This window comes from Venturia canescens, chromosome 5, assembly GCF_019457755.1.
Source record: "Venturia canescens isolate UGA chromosome 5, ASM1945775v1, whole genome shotgun sequence".
Taxonomy (NCBI): Eukaryota; Metazoa; Arthropoda; class Insecta; order Hymenoptera; family Ichneumonidae; genus Venturia; species Venturia canescens.
In genome coordinates, this window is record NC_057425.1 from 3,637,238 (window position 1) to 3,660,562 (window position 23,325).

At 46.1% G+C, this 23,325-nt stretch overlaps 2 protein-coding genes across 4 annotated transcripts in view; both read left to right on the plus strand.

Annotated features, from left to right (window-relative positions):
- barc (RRM1_TatSF1_like and RRM2_TatSF1_like domain-containing protein barc) overlaps positions 1-882 on the plus strand; it is a 47,036-nt gene extending 46,154 nt beyond the window's left edge. For both annotated transcript variants that reach the window (XM_043419249.1, XM_043419248.1), the window contains one exon: positions 501-882. In XM_043419249.1, the coding sequence (XP_043275184.1) occupies positions 501-621 (121 nt within the window). In that variant the 3' untranslated portion in view covers positions 622-882. The remainder of the gene's footprint in view (positions 1-500) is intronic.
- A 4,138-nt stretch (positions 883-5,020) lies between these two features.
- vg (vestigial) overlaps positions 5,021-23,325 on the plus strand; it is a 73,489-nt gene continuing 55,184 nt past the window's right edge. For both annotated transcript variants that reach the window (XM_043419547.1, XM_043419548.1), the window contains exon 1: positions 5,021-6,373. In XM_043419547.1, coding sequence (XP_043275482.1) covers positions 6,173-6,373 — 201 coding nt within the window. In that variant the 5' untranslated portion in view covers positions 5,021-6,172. The remainder of the gene's footprint in view (positions 6,374-23,325) is intronic.

Below are 23,325 nucleotides of genomic sequence, written 5' to 3' on the forward strand. Positions count from 1 at the left end.
AAACGGTCGTTGACTCTGTTTTATCTGTAAAATGTGAGAATTTATCCCCGGTCCGGAAGATCGCTTTAAGGGGGTAGCATCGATAAGTAACCGATAGTCGGTCCTTTTGCGGCTCAATCTCAAAGGAGATTCTGTATTCTGCTCAATCGACACTGTACCGAATGAGCCTTAAACCTTGTACGCGTTTACTCGGTAAAAATCGTTCAATATTCGCTGGGTTTACCAAGCGTCGGTAATACCGCGCACGGGATCCATCCGGAAGCCATAAACTTTCGTAAAATAAAAAACGTTCGGGTCTTTGATCGAGGATTTTTGGTTAACATTTTACCGGAGCAAAAGTTGTTATTTCGTTTTCTTTCGAGGCTTCGGTTGATTGGAAAGAGTTGGTTCATTTTTTCACTACGTTTCGTTTGGGTTTACACTTCGTTCCAGTCCACATTTCGTTTAGCTTTTCAGTCTTGAATCCTACTGTCGATTTCTGAGGACGAAATGTGTTACAGAATCGTTGAGACCGATGCAGAAATCGAAGCCAGATTGGACAAGTGGGACAAGTATTTGGAGGGCGAGGATGAAAGAAAAGAAGCTGAGAAACACGAAGCCAAGGTCGAACCTCCCAAATAGGCGGATTCGGAACCATCTTCTCTTCTTCATGGAATTCATCGTGTTCCACCTTTTTTCGCCTCCTCGGAGAGAATAGGTCGACGAGTTATCCTTGATCGGATGAACGGGAGCCTGTTTTATCGATCTTTCAACACAGCACAGTACGAATTCTCCCTATTCCCTTGTAAACAATTGTTAATCGAATCGATCGCTGCTATATTAGTAACGTCGCTGTTTTTCGTCTTTAAAAATTTTCGAATAAAGAGGAATTATTTCAGATTACCTTCCATGGTTTCCATCTGTTCCTCTGCTCCTTTTCCTCTGGTTCGTACCACTTTTAACGAGTCCAAAGAACATTGGGGTGTTGGTAAACAGCTTCTGCGAATTATGAATTTTGGACGATTGCGCTGTTCTTTCGTGTCAAACGATAGAATGACGAAGAGTCGAGAATTATTTGACAAAATGCAAAATCTTACCCACTATGAAAATCGTCATGGCAACATTTCAATCCTGATCTTGAGATTTGCAGTATAATTAATTGAAAACTTTGGGGTCCGATCTAAATATCCCATGCAATAATAACCAAGCGATAATATCCCAGTCATTTTATCCCATGTTGAATCAACCCGTACACAAATTGTCTCCGTACACAAATTTTTCAAATAGTATATACAAAATGTGTATCAGAAATGTGTGAATAGTTTGGGGATATGTTGATATGAGGTTTATTTCTGTGTATAATTATTACGGATCACGGATCATTGTGAATCATCCACAAAAATAAAAGTGGAGCAAATCGTTCATGCGGAGAAGACGGTCGTGGAAAAAAAACGTACCGGGATCAAAACAAGAGAGTTGTAAATATTGTTGCAATTCACGGAGAGTCTCTGCTGTTACAAATTATTTGCATAAACTTGCGCACAACCTGAGAATGTAATATTTTTTTTGTTTCGGATCGAGAAACAATATTTTGGGATATTTTTGACGTAGGTTTTCTTTTGTTTGGATTATTATTGTCGGGATATATTGTCCTGGCACGGAAAACTTGAGAAACGTTATTGGTGCAAACTTTCCTGGTCGATTAAATGAAAAATGAGTCGAAGATGGGCGCTCAAGTTGAAGAAATAAAATCGTTGAGGAAACAACGATCGGATAAGTAGACGAGAAGTGAGGGGAATAAAGGTTGAGAGAAATTGGGTGAGTGCGAGAAAGAGAAAGGTGGACGGAGGAAAGATCTCGTGGAATCTCCTAATTTGCTATTTCAACATTCCCGAGGATGTCGGATGTGTGCGCGTTTTGGCTCTACCTGATTTCGCTCGTTCTCGGTGGTTGCTCGTTTTCATTTCGTGGGACTCTCGTGAGACCCTCTCGAGCCGGAGTGATGCCGAACTGTCAAAAAACGTGATTCCCTCGACTCGGTCTCTTTCGCGGTCCGATCTTGCCACCCGAGCGAGAAACTCATCTCTGCCTTCTTGTTCCCTTGCCCGCGAGTAGCCCGAACCGGAGAAACGTCAAAGCTCTCGACTTTCTACGCGTCCGTACCCTCGAGGGGCTGAGAAGACACTCGAACGGTTTACCGATGCTCAGAAAACTGGCGAATTCTCGATATCAATTTGCCCTCCCCCTGAAATCGGAGGTCTCTCGAGATATTATCTCAGAACACTGCGAATTTTTCGTACGAGCCTTCGAACTAACCTTCGAAGATCGTTGGGGGAGAAAAACCTCGGAATGTCGCTTTTGACGCATTCAATGCAGCACAAACTTTCCCCCTCGCCTTTCTCCCCGCTCAGAATTTTCCGTGCGTTTTATCACCAGGTGCACCTGACATTCGCTTAAAACAAACCCAAAATTTCATGAAAAGCGTCAAAAAAGTTGAAAGCGCTCTTGAACTACTCGAAAGTCGTGCAACGATTTAAAAAAGTAAATTATCACTCGAACAACGCGCTGATTTTCGGTGCTCTGAACAGATACACCGAGCGATAAGCTTTTTTTTACGAATTCACGCAGGGCCATCAAAACCCCTTTGTACAGTCGGGTGCATGTGCGAAACAATGATTTCTTTCGGTCTCCCTCGGATAGTGGCACGTCGAACCAGGAGGATCGAACGAGCGAAGGCAGCAAGCATATTTAGTTCATCTTTTCCATTCATCGATGACGAGAAACGCGTGTGTCACCCCAGTCGTATAATATCGCTGACAAATTAAATGCTCCGGCTATTAGGATCAGCGGGGTTGCTCCAGAGTCGAGGATGGATACGGAGGGAGAAAGTTGGGGTGTCCTCGAGTGGAGCCACGTGCGAGTTCGTCCGTAGTTCGCGGCTGATCCATCGGGTCGAGGGTTCAAGGGTGAGCGACGTTACTCCGCAGCGGCATCCCCGTTCGTCGCGTTCGCTCACTCCGCTGCCCGAGCATTCGCAGTTTTCCTCTGTTACAGAGGAACGAGCCGTAGCTCGGTGCGACGAAGAGGGCAGCAGCTCATTGCACAACGGACTCACCGGAACGTGAATGCCCCGTGTTCTCTAGAAAACGATGGAAAAAAACTCACCCGAGATCACCCCGTCATCCTCGCCGGAGCTTATTGGATTCGGCACGGCAACCCCAAAATCTTCCATTCAACTCTCACCCCTCCACGCAACTCTCTCAGGCTTGAAGTCTGCAGGACCTGCTACTGCGCGATTACACAGGATCATACACCGGCTGATGCCTATTAAAATTCTACTGCTTCCCGCTGCGAGACGATTCGACACGGTCAAGTGTTCTTTCTCGTGTACGACGTCGCTCGCATGATCTTCCGCTCTGGCGCTCCGTCCAACTATTTACTCAGACACGGTCGTTGGGGTTGTCTCCAAAAGTTTGATTTTCAAGGCACCTGTTTGGAAAACTGGATGACAAAAGATGACCGAATCTTCATAAATTACAAAGATTCGTTTGAGCAGGACACGAGTAAAGGACCTGAACATGAGACAGTCTTGAAAGCTTTTCTTGATTTTTCTTCTACTCGTGCTGAATTTTTATCGCCAGTTTTCTACTGACCCAGAGCACTCCGGTATAGAAAGTACCGAAGGGACTTGGATCGTGGGATTTTTAGTTCTCCAATCCGCCACTCTACGGTCCCGAGCACTGTTTCGCAGCTCGACGATTCCGTTGCAAAGTTAATTTCAGCAAGTTTACTAGCTAGAAACAACAGACCAGAGGAAGATTCACTGCGCAGTTAGTTCCAGGGTAATGCCGGATGGTGAAAGCGGCAGGGTGCTCGTGGAAAATGAAGGTTAGCGAAACACCGCGAAACTGTTAATTAAGACTCATTATGCGCTTGGGTTGTGCAGGGGTTGTTGGTGCCTGAGCAACGGAGGCCCTTGCTCTTCCCTCGGAGTTTCTTCCTCCCGCTGCGGGCGAGCGGACTCTATCGGTGCGCTCGTGTAGGGAGGTTGGCCCGCGACGCGAGGGGGTATTGTGAGCGCGGATGCGATATCAGCGAAGAGAGTTGTTGTAACGGAAAGGTTTGCGGTTTATCGTCGTGGATTTGGAAGGTTGAAAAGGAAGGAAAGGAGGAGGGAGCAAGGGAAAAGATAAAATTGGCGAGACAGCAATAGCCGAAGAAGGAGTGTGTGCTGTCAAGTAGAAAGGGTATCGGTGGCACCGAGGACGCCTGTCAAGGAGAGGATGGTGCGTCGAAGGTCGATGCGAGGACGAGAAAGGAGGAGGAAGAGACGTCGGCAGGGGGAATGAACGAAGGTGGATGGTACGGAGGCGAAGAGGAACTTCTTAATACCGGTGTACCGTCGTGGCGAGCTCGGCTGCACCGTCAGTGCCAGTGGGTAGCGGAGGTCCGGGGGTTCATTGTGGGATCAATACCCACAGAGAGGATGATAGCTTCGGGAGAGAGAAAGAGACGGAGGGCGTCGGGAGTATGGCGAGGAGATCGTTCATTGGACGTGCCGGTAGCTTTACGCGATTGGCCAGAAGTGGCACTGCCAGGAGGCGTTTCCCTTCGCCTAGCCCCCCCGAGGTTCGAGCAGGCTGGCCTCTTTCCCTCTTCGTTCATCCTTTCCTCTCTCGTTCCGTTTCTCTCGATCCACTCAAGCCTCTCTCTTCCCTTGTTTCTTCCTTCTTCTCTCTCCCCCGGGCTTTGACTCGCCGTCCCGTTTCATTGTTTCTGCCTCTCGGCTGTGTCCCTCGACCCTCGATGACGCAGCCGGGGGCAGCGCTCGCCAACCAACCAGTCAGCACGGAAAGAAGTCGAGGAAAAAACGACGTCGGGTCCCCCCCGCGCGCGCGTCTCCTCCAAAGGCCACACGCTAGAAAAAGATAGCGAGGGTTGACTGAGAGACTGCAGAGAAAGAGAGAAATACGTTTACGCTCACTGATCGGCGGGAGAGGGTGACACCGGGCTCGTGGTTCAGTCCGTGTTTGCCCATCAGAGACGCTATACCAGCTCTCTCACTCCCTGTGGGAATTACGATCCTGCAAACGAGTATCGTACCGTGTCTCCGTGTATGTGACGTTCCTCTGTATTAACGCCGGCTAGTTTACGCTCTCTGCCTACATAACCAAACATTTGTCAGACAGAAAAGAGCCCGCCAAATTAAGCTCCATGCGCTTGTCTCCCATCTCAGTTGCTCGCTCAACCGTCAACGCGAGTCTTCGCTCCGTCAGCATCGCTCTTTTGACAGCTTACATGCTTCGAGCTAAACACGAACACGCTGCCTTCCAAGCTTGATGTAACGACCAACGGGTGATTTTCTTCGTCCAACGTGCACGAGTGATTGTGATCTTTAACAATAATCTTCCCGTAACCGGTGAGTGGATTGCTGTGATTTTCGAGCGGGGACTACTCGAGAAAAGAATATATGTTTCAATGAATCTCTAGTGTAACCTCCAAGGTGAACGACTTCTCAGGTCGTTATGGTTATTAGTCTGCCAGGAATTCGTCGAAAGTATCCATCGTAAAAAGTGCAAGTATTTTCGTACTCGAGTCATTTCGGACCAGTCGAAAGTGATGCTCCGCTGTGGCAGGATTCTCAGTGATTCTGACTCCGAGTGATGATTAGTTAGACACGTGGCTGTTTGAGCGGGCACGCTTCGCCGACGGACAGGCCGTCCGGGAATTCGTGAGTGACTGGGACTCGCTTCATTGCGAGTTGAAACCGATCCAACTGCCGTACAGAAGTGCTCACACATGAACAAGGGATTATTCTGTCTGGAGTTTGATGAAGTTTTCATCAGTGTTCTCCCATCGTGCTCCCTTGGCGTCAACAACATTCGTTAGAACCTGAAAACTATGATCGTTTGCTAACATCCAATCGTGCCGTTCCCCCGAACTCTAAAAACGCCCCACCAACTTTCCTCGATCCTCCAGGAGCCAATTATCATTGGCCCCAACACACTCGACCCATCGCGCCAAGAAAAAGGAACGAATAGTGGATCGAACGAGAGTTAAAACGGAGTTGACGGCGCGCGTGAATCTTCAGGACGAGATAAAGAGTGACGGTGGAGTTTACGGAGGTGGTGGTGCAACGTTCGGGTACGCCAGTCGCCAGGCCGGCTCTGGGGTGCCGGGCCCGGGGGGTGTGATGAGCTGCTCCGAGGTGATGTATCAATATTATCCTTACCTCTATCAGAGGCCACCACCGCCCCCTCATCCGACGCATCCTCATGCCGCCGCGCACACACATCCTCATGCGAATCCTCACGCGGCCCATCACAGTCCCGCGAGGCCGGCGCCTTTTCAACCCTTTTCGGCGGCGGCAGCGGCGACGCATCAATACGATAGGGTAAGTGCAGCTTGGAATGTTTCAACGATTTCACGATTCGGGGAACTGGGGGAGTTGGGAGACGCTGGAAAAATGTCGATCGAACGGTTTTTTATGTGCTTACGAATTGGCAAATTATGATTTTCGCGTTTCCGACGTTTTTGCGAGTTCACTTAACACGCGAGCAGGATTTTAAACGATTTCGAAAGAGAGTTTGACGACTGGCAGGAAACACACGAATGACGAATTTTATGAAACTTGTTTGTTTGCAAATAAACGTTTCCCCCACAGAATATGAGGCTTATCTGCCAATCGGTCGTTCACTTCTGACCTCTCGATAGTGCTAGAAGAGAGTTTCGATGAAGATTCCGTGAGAAAAGTCCGCGAAGGAGCAGCTCGTAATTGCGTTTTCTGTCCGACGGCAAATGAGCGGGCTCCGCGTCGTTCTGCAGAGTCAAACTCCGCGCTGAAGTTCTCGGTGCCTCGTAGACTTCGATCGTCTCTTAAAGTCTTTGATTCTACGAGATTGGGAGATGTGCAAACACGCGTATAAAAGAGAGAGAGAGAGAGAGAAGAAAACCGTTGCTCGGAGCACTCGGGACGCGAAGAACAAAGCCCTCCGGTAATGCAAAACGGGGCGTGGGCGACCCTCGTTAGCGATCCTCTTCCGGTTGCATGTCACGGAGACTCTTAAAACGCTTTTACACGCCCAATCTCAGCCTTCTCCCCGCGATGCGGTTTCTCCATTCTTACCATTTAACCATCCTTGTATACACGTGCGTATTCTCTTTCAACAGCTCAACACGACCGTTCGAGCCTGAATAATTTATCGATCAATCCAAGTCGACGTGAATCTTGTTCGTTCGTCGATTTACACCGTGACGATGATCCTCGCAGTCGTGAATCTCCTCCGGAAAAATCCTCAGCCCCTTTTCAATCCAGAGATTATAACGAACTCTCGTAATCATGATGCGATACACGCTTATCGATGTTACACAACTCGTCGAGTTGCCCGCCTAACTAAGAGGATTAACACCTCGAGGATAATATAATCGAGCATATGAAAGGAGGATCCCCGCGGTGATAGTCCTTTTGGGCTACCCACCTGTGAGACAGGTATATACGAGCGGATTATGACGCCCCTCATAATTGTATCTGCCCGAAAGCTATACACATGGATTCTCCTTCGGCCCTATCGCTTTCTTTCTCATCGCTCTCTCGCTCTCTTTCTGGCTCGGTGTCCTAAGCAAACAGAAGCGACGGGTCTTCAATTTTTTTCTTCCCTTTTCTCCATTCATTTAAACCAGCTCGAATGGATATTAACTCCGGCTTTCACAGGCTTGTAATCGAGATGAAGTGGATCAAAATAAACACGGGGGCGTCCTTTTCGGACCCTTGGGTCGCTCGAGGCTTTATTATTAGTGGGAGGAGAAAAAATGTTGATATGCAACTGATCTCGACGGGTGCGTGGGTCCCTGGGATTTTTCGATTTTCAGTTCAACGAGCTTTTCTGTACCCGAAATTGTTTTTTTCTCAACGTTTCAACACGCCCAATATCGAAGGATGGTTTGCAATTTTTTTCCAATCGTTTCATCAGTTTAGAAGAATTTAATCAGAGGAGTGGAAGAAAAAAACGAAGTGTCGATAATAATTGAGGCGCGCGATCCATGTCTGCATTTCGCTGGTTATTGACTGAATTTACGGTCCCTCCGTACGACGGAGAAGCGAGATGGAAGGAAAGAAAGAATATCGAATGAACATAATTCACGTTAAAACAACCATTAATCTTTTTCAAATAGGAAATTCGATTATGTGCGCTAATGTGTTTACAAACAGTTGAGCATTGTGGAACAGTTGCGGTCTCTTTCGACGTTGTGAATACAGCGGGACAGATTGTCCCGAAGACTGGAATAAAGAAAAGAGAGGGAGCGAGCCAGAGTGCGCTGATGTTTTGGGCTTTTCTTAGGGCTCGAACCCTTTCTACGCCCCTCGAGCCTCGTGAATTCCAATCTTCCAACGTATTTTCGTTTTATCCAAGATCCTCAAATAGTTTTTTTCAGTCTTTCGTTGGGGATACGCTTGTTCGCGGGGGCAGAAGCGTTCCCGACTCGGTGCGAGGACTATTATAGCTAAGCGTATATAACGAGCTCGTATTCTGTTTTTTTTTTATTTTTCTTTTTTTTTCTACCATCGTCTCTTAACTCCTGGCTTTTCTCGGGGCATCTGCGTCATTTTAATACGTCTGGCGCGAGGTCAGGCGTGCCGCTGTTTCTTGTTGTACCGTTTGCCTCGCTGGTAACTATAATACAGCCTGGCAAACGGCATTCGTGCTGCGAAAAATCTTGGCTGTTTCTCTTTCCCCGCCTCTTTTTATCCCTGCAGGGTGTCGAGAGGACCTTCCTTCGCCGCTTTAGACCGATGTCCACGATCGCTTCCCCGCGCGCATTTTTTCTCTTCACCTTCTCATTCCTCCTCGCGCTGCTTATCGTTTTGCTCCTTCGCTCCGCTCTCTTCCGACGTTTGACTCTCGTCCGTGTCAAGTAGTGCACCGCATTACCTCGCTCATACGCGGCTCACATCTCAAGTCCCTGCGGATCGAGCGCAGCTCCGAAGATCCGCATGGTAAATTAACGGGGACGAGTGCCCTAAACGTCGCTTCAGAGCTCGAGCACCTCGTCCAAGTATCGCACGATATGCAGCGACCGCTTCCCAACGTGGAAAGTAAATTCTCCCACTTTTAATGGGCTTTTCGAGGAGAATTATACATCGGCGACATCCCACGCCGACCGCTTTTTCTCCCTCGGTCTCCCGCTACAGCCAATCTCGGAGGGAACAATCGAATCACTTTCGGGAGCACAGAAACAAGCGGTTTTCTTATCCAGTACAAAATTGCAGTTCCGATCGTTTGTGTGACTCTAATGTCGTAATAAAACTCACGCACGCGAATCATCGGGCGTTATCCTCCCTGCCGGGCACTACGTCACTTCTTTACGCGAATCAACATTCTTCAGAGGCGATAATAATTCACTACGCGCCTCGAGTACTAATCGTAATAGAGAACCTGCTCTCTCGCCCCTTCGAATGCTCATTGCGTAAAATATTATCGACGGAGCTCAGAAATATTTTGCGCAGCGTTCCATCATTTTTGCGACAATTCTTCCGTCTGCGGGAATAACGAGATTTTGCGGATCGTTTTCCACCGTGATGATTGAAATTTCAGCAATTTCGCGTTGGAGAAAACACGCTGGAAAAGTCAATGATTTTTGCTCGCGTATACTCTGCGCATTCGCAGCTCGCTGGGAAGATAATTTATTAGTTAATCTTGAGCGAGTCTGTACACAAAAAGAATGAAAAAGCTGAGGCAAAAAATGAAATGTAAAAAGTTGAGATTATTCATTCCCGGGGAGAGTCATGTGTATGAGAGGCGCGTGTATGCAAAAACGAAAATCTTTCTGTTAAACGAGTGTCGCGAATTAATCGCCCTCAGGAGCGGCTAATTAATAACAGTTTCTTTAATTAATTTCGTTCAGTATGTATTTACATAGTATCTCGAAACTGAAAAGCCTCCGACCGGCCACGGTTTTCGAGCGTTTCGTTATACAGAGAGAGCACGTGCATTTATACGCGAGGGGTGACAGAGAGCCGGGAAGACGAGCAGGAGCAATAAAGCACGAATGCAGAAAACTTTCGTTCGCCCAGATCGCCGCTTATTTCTCTCCTGCTTCTTTCCCTCTCTCCGTCTTCCCCGCGCGGTCACATCGAGCTCCAGGCGCAAAGAGAAACATTCTCATCTCGCCGTGAGAAAACGGGTTGATCGTGTCCACCTTGCTCGCTATCTTTTCTCTTTCTCTCGCCCCCTCCCTCACTTTGTCTTTCGCTCTTTCTCTCCCTCGCGAGAATCCGCGCGCGACTTTTTAACGTTCTCCAGTCGCATGCTCGTGTTCCCGTGCACCCCTCGTCCCAGTGAACCCTCCCGGCATTAGTGATACATCTTTTGTCCGCGTGTGATTCCGCAAACTTTCCAAAAAATCTAGTCGCATTATCTCGTTAACATTCATGAATAATTGAGCTATTTAAAAGAGCGATGTTAATCCCTGTGCATGCCGATCTTCGATTAATAATTCATCTACGTTCGTTCTTGACTTCATGCGATCGTCCATTCGAACCGATTAATCGAGCCACGATCACGCCTTTATGAAAGATGGACATCATTGAAAATCGTTCAATTCCCTTATTATTTCAATAGCTCAAGAAAGTGACGATACGAAAATAATATATGCTTAAGTTATCGAGTCTGAAAGTCTCTCCTTAATGCATACTCGATCCTCAGCACAGCTCATGTAACATGATTGGTTCTTTCGTTGTGGAAAATACCAGACAAAATCGACGGTTTCGAGGCTCCTTTGTACTAGGTTTCATATAATTTATCGTTAAATTAGTGTCATTGAAAATTCTGAGCATACATTCTTCAAATGAGCACTACGAGAGCGGTGGATCTACCCGCGGGAATCGAGTTCTCTCGATTCTACTTAATACGCGTACGCAGCAAACTTTAAATGCGTATAAATAGATCGTACGAAATGGCTATTGGGAGAAGGATACGTATAACGAGTTTTGGAAAGTATTTTTACGCCCTTTTGCCAGGGAGGAATCGATACGAGCTTAAGTTCCTCGAGGCGAGACCGCGGGCGCACACGGGCCGCGCGGAATACGCTCGGCTATTAATTCCCCGGGCTCCGGTGGAGTTGCTGGTAGAACGGGGAACCCCGGGAGACACCGGTCAGGTTCGCTCTTTTTCTCCCTCGGTCTCTGTCCCTCTCGCGCGAGGAGGCGAGGACGCTCGAGCGGCTTGGGGAGCGAGAGCCAAAGCGAGAGATGTCCGAGGCCCGGCGCGTTGGGTCAGGCCCTAAATAAAAGGAAGGAACGTTTAAATAAAAGTAAACTCGTGTCGCGCGGCAATCCTCCAGTTGGCTCGTGTGTTACCGCTGTTGTTGGTGCTGCCGCTCGCGCGTTTCGTTCCTCAGGACACCGCCATATCCCCCGGGCGTCCGTGAACTCTCACGATCTTTCTTTTCCCATGTGCGCGCATACACATTCGTGGCTCTTTCGTCCCCGCGCTACGAGCGAACCTCCTTTCTCCCCTCCCGGTCTTAGCTTCGAATGAAAAATCATTAAATCGTCGCAAATTCCTTCGCATAATACGAATACGAGATACCAGGAGATAGGGACGCGAAGCCTGATCGGAGATACGCACCTTCGATCCCTGATCGATCAATCTTTTCCTCTCCTTAGCGGCGCAGGTACATCGCTAAATTTATTGCGAAATCGCTGCAAATTTCCCTCACTGTTTACCCTCGATGCGCGCGCTCGCGTTCCGATTATAATTGATGCTTTTAATTGATCGTTCAATGAACAGGAGGCACGGAGCGGTCCCACTTTTTGTGACTATTTATCGTGGCTCCGCTCGAAGAAAAACGCTCTGGGGATTATCCTTTCGGAGTCCCGTACCCACGTGCGTGACAGAGGCAAAAAGCCACAAGAATACAGCAGAAAGTGAGAGAGAGAGAGAGGAAAGGAGAGAAAAAAAGATGGAGAAAGAGGAGCGGATAGCTCTCGATTAACGCGCGAGCCAACGCAGTGGCGAGAGGCTTCAATTTTTTTCGTTCTCGCGAGCCGACTGGTGACACGTGACGAATGTCTCGTCTTGCCGATCGGTGTCGACAGAAATCTCGTCACTCTTACTTCGAGAACCTTTATATGCGTGCGCTCTCCGCGAGGAGCAGGAGTCACCGACTCGAGCCACGGAGGCTCACAGGGGGAGAAAAAACTCGCGTGAAAAAAAGCAAGCGTGTTAGAAAAAGACGAGGAGGAGGAACCGCGAGCGAGAGATAAGTCTCGACGTTAAAATGCGGACGCGAGGAAAGAGCGAAAAGCACGAGAAGCTGAACATCTCATCACGCGTCACTTCCACCCAGCGTGCAGAGACTCGGAGAACCGAAGAAAGAAAAAGGGGAGGCGGAGGGAGCGAACATAGAGCAGGAGGGCTGTCAGCGCCGTCTAAAAAATAAAACCCTCTGTAACGTGTGTGCTCCGAGCCTCGGCACACGAAACGGCGAAAGCGTGGTAAAGCTACGCTGGAATTCCCCCGTATAGGAAAAAAAAAAAAAACAACAAAAGCCTTCTCCGCACAAAAAATAAGGATAAAAATGCAAAACGAAATTTACTTTACTCCCGAACTTTTTCTTCGGCTACTTTAATTTTGCCGTCAGACCAAAGAATACACACGGCCCGAAGCCTATGCCGATACATTCGACGAAACACAAAAGGCAATATACGTATATTGAGACACGAATATACCCCCCTACGTACACACGTTCCCCGTCGTCACTTGACTCGCCCCAAAGATACTCCGGAGAGATCGGCGCTGCAATAAAGTCATAAAACGCCTTTTCGTATCCTTCTCTCATCTCTGGTTCGTGAACCCGACCATCCGAAAAATACGATTCTCTTATTCTTCGATTCGCATCTGTCTTATTATCATTTTTTTCACATTTTCTCCAATTTTGCTCATTCGAATAATCGTCCTCGATCCAAAATGCACGTGAGATTTAATCAGATTATGGAGGTTCGTTCGATGACGACAACAAACTCATTGATTTCTCACAAACTCATTCATTTTTCTGACAAATTGAATATTGAAACCGAGATTCACAAGTAGAAATGAATTTCAATCATTTTTAAATATTGGATAAAAGATTTTGCAATCTTTTTTGCTAATTTTAAGCCTCAAGGAGCATTCCTCTCTATCTCGTTCACTCAAAAAATATTTCAATTTTATATTTTGGGCTCAAATCAGAAGTCGAAAAACGTCACAAAGCAATGATCAAACTTCACATTACGTTGGATTCGATTATAAAAATGGAGTCGGTCATTTGGAATTTTGTCAATTTTTCATCAATCACTATTTTTCGCCACTGATAAAATACCCGCCTAATTGGTCTCCGTTGTAAGACTCGACGAGATGAGACTACGAAATGATCACATCTTAATGGATGTTTAACAGTCGATTGTATATACGAGTATAAGTACACGACAACGAGCAAATGCACGTTTTACTCCAATTAGATTTATTTCAGCTTACATCAGAGAGAGAGAGAGAGCAAACGAACAAGTTTGTAAGCATAGTGCGTGCTGCGAGCCAGTACACGCGGAGGCTGAAAGAAAAATAAAATATTACGTGCGACATCGTGTGACGTAGAAACACAGAGAGCAGGAGAGAGAGAGAGAGAGAGAGAGAGAGAGAGAGAGAGAGAGAAAAGACAGGTGCGCACGATGTCAGGGCATCTTTTCTTCCATCTCATTCTCCGCGTCTCATCGACATTGTTTCTGTCTCTTTTTATTGCCAAGCTGTTGACTATCGAACTGATATAGAAACGGTAGTACGTTAAAGAGTCCCCAAAAAAAGCGGATTTATCCTTTCATTAGCACTCTTGTATATCGAGCACCGAGAATCCACTCCTTTCCTACAACAGACGCAGAGGCAACACCAACGTCGTTTCTGTATCGCTCGCCAGTCTTGTTTGAGCCCTTTCGGTCGGTGTTTACCTTTGTACGTCTAACGTTACTCCGGCCTTAACCGATCTATGTTAGGACGCTCGATCACTCTCGATCGTGTAACTCGATTCGAAGTATGTGCTACCAGCGACTTTCCACCTTTACGGAAATCCGTCTCTGTTCCTCTCCCTCTCTCTCTCTCTCTTCCTCGATCGTATTTTTCCTCGCGATGGGAAAGTGCGCTAGATCGATTACTCTGAAAGACGAATTCTCTAATCTCTTGACATAGATTTTTCCCGCTTGTACCAACTCAATTCGTTGATTTGGACGATTTTTTTTCTATGCGCAAACGACGAGACGTTTAATTTGGATAAATTGTATTTTGGTTTTCATCTGGCACGCCAATTTCCGTTTGAAAAAAAATACGGAAACGGGACAAAAAAAATTTGATTGAAATGATGAATTCAGCAGCGTTGACGAGAAAAAAAGTGTTTGAATGTATCGACAAAGCGTTGCGCAGTGGATTCGAGTAACTCCGACGCTGAAGAAATTACGTGACGATTAATTCTTCCCTTTTCTCCGGCGTCGGTGTTCGTGGAACGCGTTAAATTTGTTTTTCTAATCGACGCGCTTCCAAGATTCGCAATTCTCATTTCGCAATGGATCGTCGAAGTGCGAGGTGTGCGTACACGTGCGTACTTTGTTCATTTGGCTCGGCAAATGGATCGAGGCAAGTTTCTCTCTTGGAGCTAAAACAGCCCGGAGTTGTTGGAAATGCTGAAAACGTGGAAAACCTGGATAAAAACGTAACGCTTGCCGTTACGAAGTCTCGCACTTCGCACTTCCGGCCTCGCCGCTATTAGCAACAAACGCGTGATATTTTTCCCGAGTGCGACTCCCGCTTCTAAATTGCATACGCAAATAATCGTATCCATCTCGAACCAAGAATTTATCAACCTCATTAAAGAAGAATAAAAAAAACAGACTTTAAACTCAAAATGTCGAATAAAAATCGACCCAAATACCTCGGTTGCATTTTTCCGCCATTTATTTTTTCTCAAACTCTAAATTAAATGAAAAATGAATTACGCACCCCATAAAAAAATTCGTCGACAATGTAAATACAGAAAATTCATGTTCCACATAAATAAGTAAAAAAAGAAGCATCCTCATGAACCACCGCTGGGACTCATCGTCGAGATTTGTCTCTCGTTTATGTCTCTTTTTTCCATCGTTTATTTCATTTTTTTCCTCATTCTCTCCGCTGGTTTTCTGCTGTGAGAAACTCGTCAGGCTCGTAAAGCGCATTTTTTCACCGCGGGTATCCCGCGGCCTCCGCTAACGCGGTATCTTTCCCGATTAATGAACCGATGTCTCGCTTGAGACCACCCCGGAGTATATAACACACGTATATACGTTTCTATATGCGAGTTACGTTTACCTGTGCACCCTCACTTTTTTTCGATAGTCTCTAATAAATGAGCATTCCGTGATAGTTTCCAGGACACTTCCATTTATACGATAGTAGCTTCGAGAACACTTGAGAAATCAGTGTCGACTCCTCAGAACTTTACGAGTCCAATTATTACGTTATTTTAAGTTTAAAACTCCTGTCAAATCGTCATTCGTTTTGCAGCTCTTCAAAAAGCAACATTTTTCTCTCAATTTCGATCTTCGCCGAGATCCTCGATCGAGCATAAGCTATCAAGCTACTGGTCGACTTGAGATTAAAATAATTGAGAATTTAACTCGAAAGAAGATCGAAAAAAATGTTTCGAGTCTTGCCAGACCCTTTTTAGTCGCAGTTATCAATATTTTTGATGACTTTTCGTATACACACAAAGTTGAAGGAATAAAATTGTTAAATGGAAACATAAAGCGAGGAGTGGAGATCGAATGAAGAGCGTTCGAATGAATAGAGTGTGTGAGGCCGGATCGTAAAAATGTCTTAAACCATAAAGCCTATAAGTCACGATATAACCAGCTCCTGTTCAAGCGCCTTCTATCCGAAGCGAAGGAAGTTGGCAAAGGACAAAACTCACGAAACAAGCGGCTTTCCCCCCGCCTCAATCTTCGCCCCGGCCCGTTTCTTCCTTTTCGTGTCCTTTTATTCTTATTATTTTCCTCAAACGTACCGCACTCACGCGCGCGAACGTTTTACCTGACCAAGTTTTACGATCGTCGCATCTCTTGCGAGGTGGCGATGTGTCCTCGGGTTATCGTACCGGCAGGATCTTTCACTCTCTCTCTTCCCTCCGCCCCTCGCGGGAGCAGGAGAAATGTGCAGGCATATTCCACTTTCAGTGTCCGCTCGCTGCTTCACCCATAACCACGAAATCTTGCAATCTTTCTCTCTTTCGAATCCTCGCTCTCTGTCTTTCGGCTCGTTATTTCGTCGTGAATTGACAAAAAATTGACGAGAGCTCATAACATTCGTTAACTTCCAATGTTTTATCTCGTCCCGCGAAGTGTTCTTATTTTTCCTCACTTTCGTGCAACTTCAAAACTTCAGCAAATTAATCAACCGGTTATTTCGCTCAACACTTTACTTCGAAGATATTTTCACAGAGAACCTTCCCATAGAACACAACGAAATGTTAAATTGTATAAAAGATGTTAATGATTAGACCAGAGTCCTCTAATTATTTACGATTAATTTTTATCGCGAACCCATCAGATCCATTATTCTTTTTTGTCCCTCGTTGCTGGACGTTTGTTGTGTCTGCACTGCGCCACGTGACAGATCGAGAGAGCCTTTCTCGACGTAGCGGAGATACGAGAATCAGAGGCTGCTTAGATGTATATATAACACTAAAAAAAGCAGAGAGGCAACTCTTAGCGAGGATAGAAGGCGTTTAGAGTATAAATTATAACGGGGAGTGCTCTTCGAGCCTCGGTGTGGACTGTGCGGTTAATATATATTTTTTTCATTTTATACTCACCGTCACATGTTGGTCCTCCTTCTCTCTGCTCTCTCTCTCTCTCGCTCTTTTGGATTTTCTAGGTTCCTACATAAATTAGAAGAGCCAGCGACACGTCGTTCGCCCTCGAGCCTCATGAGCTTTTCGAGACCTTGCACGGATTATGGTTTCAAGTACATAGAGGGTGTCCCTAAACTGATCCCCCAGTATATTCATTGCTTTTCTCATTTCTGTCGATCCGATCATAGCATTCGGGTAAAAGGGATTTTTTATAAAATACCGAGGAATTTTGTGCTCCGAAAGTGGATACTTATTCGTACGGACCATCGTTTTGGTTTTGAAGGGTACTGACACAAACCCTTTTCTACTCGCACACCGTCGTTATTTCAGATAGCATCGGGAAGGAGTCGAAAGTATAAAAAATGAGCGCATGCGCCTGTGCTTATCTGGAACACCGTCCGTGACGGGGAGAGAGAAAGGGTAGCATACGTCGATATTACATCAGGAACTCTCGTATGTGCCTGTGCGTGCTCTTCTCTCGGATCTTTGCCCCTCTCCCGTGCCTTTTTTCGCCTCGCAACTTCCTCCATTTTGTGGTTCCATATCACGCGTTCGCCACCCTCGCCGCGACAGACCAGCTCAATACTCGAGCGGCTTACTTTTCTGAGGCACGCTGATACACGCAGCCCGCCAGCGACTAACCCCGTTCGCTTCGACTTCATTCCTTCGGCACTATCCTGATGCGTTTTCGCTTGCGATTGATCACCAACAAATCGAGTATTCTTGACGATAGCTCCGGTGCTGATTTTGTAACTGAGAAAATGGGATGCTCGTGCGTCGAGAATCCTCATCGCGAGAAAAAAATCATTATATTCTGAAACCCCCACTTTCACGCACTTCAACTCATGCGATAGCTCTACCGATGTTTAGTGTACTCACATTCTTCGAGGCGTGGAGTGATTCATTTCCTTCGGAGTAGGACCGATCACAAAATTTCGTAAATTTCGATCTAATTTTTGCCTGTGCATTAAATTGCTGAAACTACGAGACAAACGGCTTCAATTTTATTTTAAAAAATAATTTAAGATCCTTATTCCATATAAGAATCATCAACGCACTTCGAACTTGGGCTTACCCCAATGTTTTAAAATTATTTATTAATTTTTGAAATTTTGATTGACTGATTTTCGATTGATTTTATTTTTCAAATTTCAGTAACGTCGTAAATACATATGAAAGAAAACACCAACTTATGATATTGAGTGCATAAATGTAGCAGTGAACGATTTGAAAAATATGAAAATTCACCATTCGAAGACTGGCGGGTTATGTGAATCTAGTGGACTCACAAAGTTGCACAAGCGAAAGCACGAGTCGAAAATATGTTTGCGTTGTGTGCAGCAATTTCTAATGCGATCTAGATTCAGCCCAAAAGGCTGCCGGAATTACTTCGGAGGTTCTGGGTAAATCCGAATTTTACGGAGTGTTGTTTTTTGCTAAATATCTAGCAATATATTCATCTGTTAAAATTTACATCGGAAATCGTAAACAAGATATCAAAGAGTAAAATAGATGGAAAATTAATTTTGTTATTTCATCATGTAGTTGTGGTTACATTAATAAATTTTCCTTAAGCGGTCAAACTTACTCCAATTTTCCCTAATGCTGATGGTGCGGAGGAGGATTTTTTCCGTACCGGAAGTCGATGTCTTTGTTCGCGGCGTAATCGATTTCGCTAATCGATCACGAACTGATCCAAGGCGTTTGGCTCGCACAGTAAACATCGCGTGGCTGTATTCCGCACGCAGCTGGTGCACCAGCGGAGCGTGGACTTCTGGCATTCCCAGCGGGGATCTCTCGTATTAGGAGAGATCGCGACTGGACTCTCTCGTAGCTCGGTAATTTGTTGTTCGCGGGATTGTGCCGGAATAAATTTTCAACTCTCCCGCTCGCGCCTCGTCTCGCCGTCTTTGCTCTCGCGAACGTTACATTCGCGAACGCACATTTATACACGCAACTATAGAAGCGAATTCCTGCGCGGGACAAACCGTTGCCCGCGTACATAAATATTTGATGTCGCGGTTGCATCGATCGCCCTCGCGTATTCCATCATCATTTCGATGCTTATAAAATCGAGGCCTGCACACGCGTTCCCGCGCGACTTGGATCCAAGAAATCTCGATTAATACTCTCTCGACGGCTCGGGATCGCTCGCGTTCACCGGAGACTCGAAATTATTATTCTCCGGTAATTCTCATATTGTTTTATTCATGCGGGCACGAGCGAGCCCCTTTCACTGTGTGTTCCACTTTACACTTCTGCGTGACACTCTTTTTTTCCTCGATCCATCGCCCGTCACATTCTTCGCTCCGACAGTGATCGCTCCAGTCAAATGCTCACTCGCGGTCGTTCTCTTATTGCCGATATCAACGTCGTTAGGGCTCCGTAATGAGCGATGCTCGGAGCTATATTAACCAACGCTCGATATATATCGATACAAACACGCAAATGAAAAAAACAAAGGCTCTTTAACATCCCAATTAAAGGAAAAAATCAATCTATTAACATCATCGTCGTTCATTATCGTTGAAAGCGAAAATAAATCAGGCCTCACTCCGTGGTATATGTAATTACCTCTCGAAATCGTTGTTTCTCTTTCTCCCGGGCTGCGCGCTCGCGCGCTCACGTACACACACGAGCCGGAGCTTCATCACCCGTTCGAATTTTCTCGAAGCGGCGCACATCCCATAAAGATGGGGAACACGTGTCGGGCGATAGATCACTTCGAGGGACGTTTACACTCACATGTACAGCGAGCTTGCACTTTGTCAGAGTTAACCACGCCTTTATACTCTGGAATTATGTCCTCTCGCCGCGATATACTTATATATCTTCGAGTTCAAACTGATCGTCTCATTCGAATAAATTAACCCGAAATAATTTAATGAGTTGAGGGATAAAAAGCTGGAGAAAAACTGTATCCGCGCTGCTGCCCCTTCGCTGGTTAGCTTTCGAGACGCGATCGTGCATCTCGTTCGACACTTGGATACTCCCGAGCCTCCTGTCAACGCTTTTCGGCATCTTTCCCGTACTTCCGCAGTGACATTGACGTATACTTACCTGCCACCGATCCTTCCTTTCGTTGCCGCGATCGCCGCACGTCGGATACATCAACGTTACTCACCGGGCGCCGGAGGGAACGCGCTATTAGAAGCAACGATTAAGATCGGACGCGTTCTCATGTGCGCAGCTTGTACGGATACAAAATAATTCAAGTCCGCTGGAATATGTGCGAGGACAAATTTTCACTCGATACACTTTTATCTGCATTTATACCTTTCCAGGTCGAGCATCTATCATGCTTCGATAAGCGATCGTACAAAATCGTACCGAAGAGTTCTTTCAGTATGCTTCGCTGCCACGAGTTTTTGTCCCACCCCTGTGAATCTTGTCGCTTCGCACGAGACACCCTTCAACTCTTTCTTTGCCCCTGTTTCGTTTTTCTCTGGCCTCCGCCTCCCTTTTTTGTACTACTCTCCAGTTGTTCGCTGCTGAAAGAGCTCGATATAAGTGCAGTTAGCAGAACAGTATATATCAAGAGACACGAGCAACGAGTGTGGAAAGCACCGGCGACCGACGACGTGTCCATCTGTCCCTTACCTCCGCCTCTTCGAGGGCGCACGAGCAAAGAACCTCTCGCTTCTGCTTCGGCCCGGGAAAATCTGCAATTCAATGATACGTCGCACGTCTCATCGTGTCTCATGTCACAACGCATTTATACTCACTACGTTTAGACAGGTTATTCTCGACATTGTTTTATTGAATGGTGTACTTAACTTCGAAAAGTTGTTGCAGTTTTTGTGCCTCTGCAGCGACTTTCGGACGATCGGGCTTGCTTCAGGCGACTTTAGTTTTTTCCTGTTCTTGCGCGATGCCACTTTTCTTTTTTATATTCCATTGAAAAGAGACGAGGAAAAAGTGGGAAGGTGATTATTTTCTATTGAAATCTTGCGATATTATGAAAAAATGGAGAATCGGTGACACGTTGGTTCTTCCGTTGAAGCGAGCTCTCCAGGATCCGGGCTCGTTTGGCCATGGAGCCGGTGCATGTTTAGGGGCGCCCATTCTGCTGGCGATGCTCGATGGTCCCGGATGTGTCCGTTTGGTCTATCTTCGATCTGCTATTCCGAGCGAGATTCGCGTGGGTTTGAAGTCTGCTGCTTTTTCTCGGCCCTTGGGAATTTCGAATCTTTGGATTTTTTATCCGACGATTGTTCTCGCGAGCTCCCCTTCTCTCTGGTAGTTTCTTTGCGACGACAGAATCAGGAACTCCTGCGAATATCTCGGAATCACGTTCACAAGATGCGTTTTTTCTTCGAGTGTACGCGCTTGTAGAAACGGAAGATGCTGCGTGATGCACGAGGTTACCGTGTGGCGCTCGAAGGCTGCTCGAACGCCGCTGAGAGGACCGAAGGACTTTTTCCATTTCCGGGATCCTCATTCACTCGCTTTTTTCCCATCGTTTTTTCTCATCTCAGAATCTCCTCGTCTCCCCGGTCGATTAATTCCTCGAGTGAAGCACTCTCTGCACATACCAAACCTGCTGGGATTTCCTATGACGTTTTATCCAACATGACAATAAATATTTGTCACGATCTTTCTCAAAACCATCCTGATGCCGGGGATTATTTTTCTTCGCTGCAATCCCACGTGGAATGTCCATCAACGATTCGCTGAATCGCTGCATTTTTCCTCGCTCATTTTAGGTGATTTTCGTGTAAAATTTCAAATTCCGAGCAAAATCTACAGGAAATAATGAAAAACATGAAACTTTTATGATTCCTCGGTCGATCTAGTAATCGAATCGATCGCGTATATTTCGTGGGCAGGATTAGAAATTCCTTTAAACCCAAAGAAAAAGCGACTCGTTTGTACAGAAACAAGTATAGGGAAGAGTATTTTTCCATAGTCGTCGGCATCTCTTTGATACGTCATCTGTCCTTGCCGTCGAGCCGTAGTCCCTCGAGCAGGGATAGGAAGCACGCGGGCAAAAGTAAGATCGTCCCTTGGCAGTGGTCTGCGAGTGGTCACTCGAAGAAGCAGCCGCGCGCGACCCTTCCGCGCAACTGCTTTGTTTGAGATCCCGAAGCGTTGTGCTCAAACGCTGAATCGATAATTACAAAAACCGAAAGGAGCTTCGATTAGAGGGACGACGGTAAAGAAGCATCGAACGATGCGGAATCCCATGGGATATCGTAGACGAGCAATTCGAAATAAAACTCAATCGAATCGCTCAGGATTTCTGCTCTCGATATTATTTTTCGAAAAGTCGATTTTCGAGGGATTTTCAAACCCTGAAACTGCAATGTCACTGCCACTATACTACAATTCTCTAATGCTCGCTGTTATTTACGACAGAATTTGTTGTGAGTAACGTAAAGTAGTTTGTGGTCGATAAAGAAGGCGGGGCCATTCGAATTCTCTCTTCTTACGAGCTTGCATCGAAGAAGTAGCGAAATATGTGCAGTAAGTGGCGAATTAATAACGCAGGCATATATAAGTTCCCATCTAACGCGTGTATATACCCAGTGCATATATAAATATAGCCACAATGCTTAATGCTTTTGCCAGTGCATCGTGTTCTCCTCGGATATCTTCCACGATTCTGAAGTTTCTGCGGTAGCCCGAGATAAGCCTCCATTACTGAAATACCAAGGGCTTGACCGGCTAGGCTTGCTGCCGATTCCCTTTTATTCCAGACACACGCACACACACACGTGCACATATTTGCAATTAAATATCTATACGATTGCTCGTGGCTGACAGAAGGGCTTAACCTCACCGTTTCGCTGTAGCCGGAGACACGACTTTCGCCATTTCCTTCGCTGATATCCGATATACGTACGTTTGCAGTTTTGCCTTTTTACCACCGGTATATAAACTCCTGGGGACAGGAATCTTTTAGATTCAAATTGCAGGCTGTAAAATCTCGTGCCTTGTCCTCGATCCCTCCCCGCTTATTCTATTGCATAGTATTTCCAGAAATTTATTATGCTTTTTTCATCCACGCAAGATTCATTTTTCATGGCTGCCACGTTACGAAAAATGAGTGGGGCAGCATCGAGGAAATTCCCATTCGCACGAATTTTTGTCCCTCTCCTTAAAGATTTGATTATTTTTCATTCGGCGATATGAATTTATATTTTTTCATTCATTCAACAAATCCAATAACTTTGGGGTTTGTTTTATTATTAAAAAATAACTCACCAAAGAAGTTTTGGCGTGGCTCCTTCGAATTGCACTCATAAAATTATGCTCCTGTCTTCAATCCATTTTATAGAAATCGCATAATAATGCGAAACACTTGATTTCATTGGGTCGATGGTACGTCGGGAAGAGCACAAATGAGTGAGAACATCCGAGGTTGTCAAGCTCGTATGATTTGTCGCGGCGTCGACCAGCTGGCGCCCTCGTGTGTGTTCACAAACCGCGTGCGTA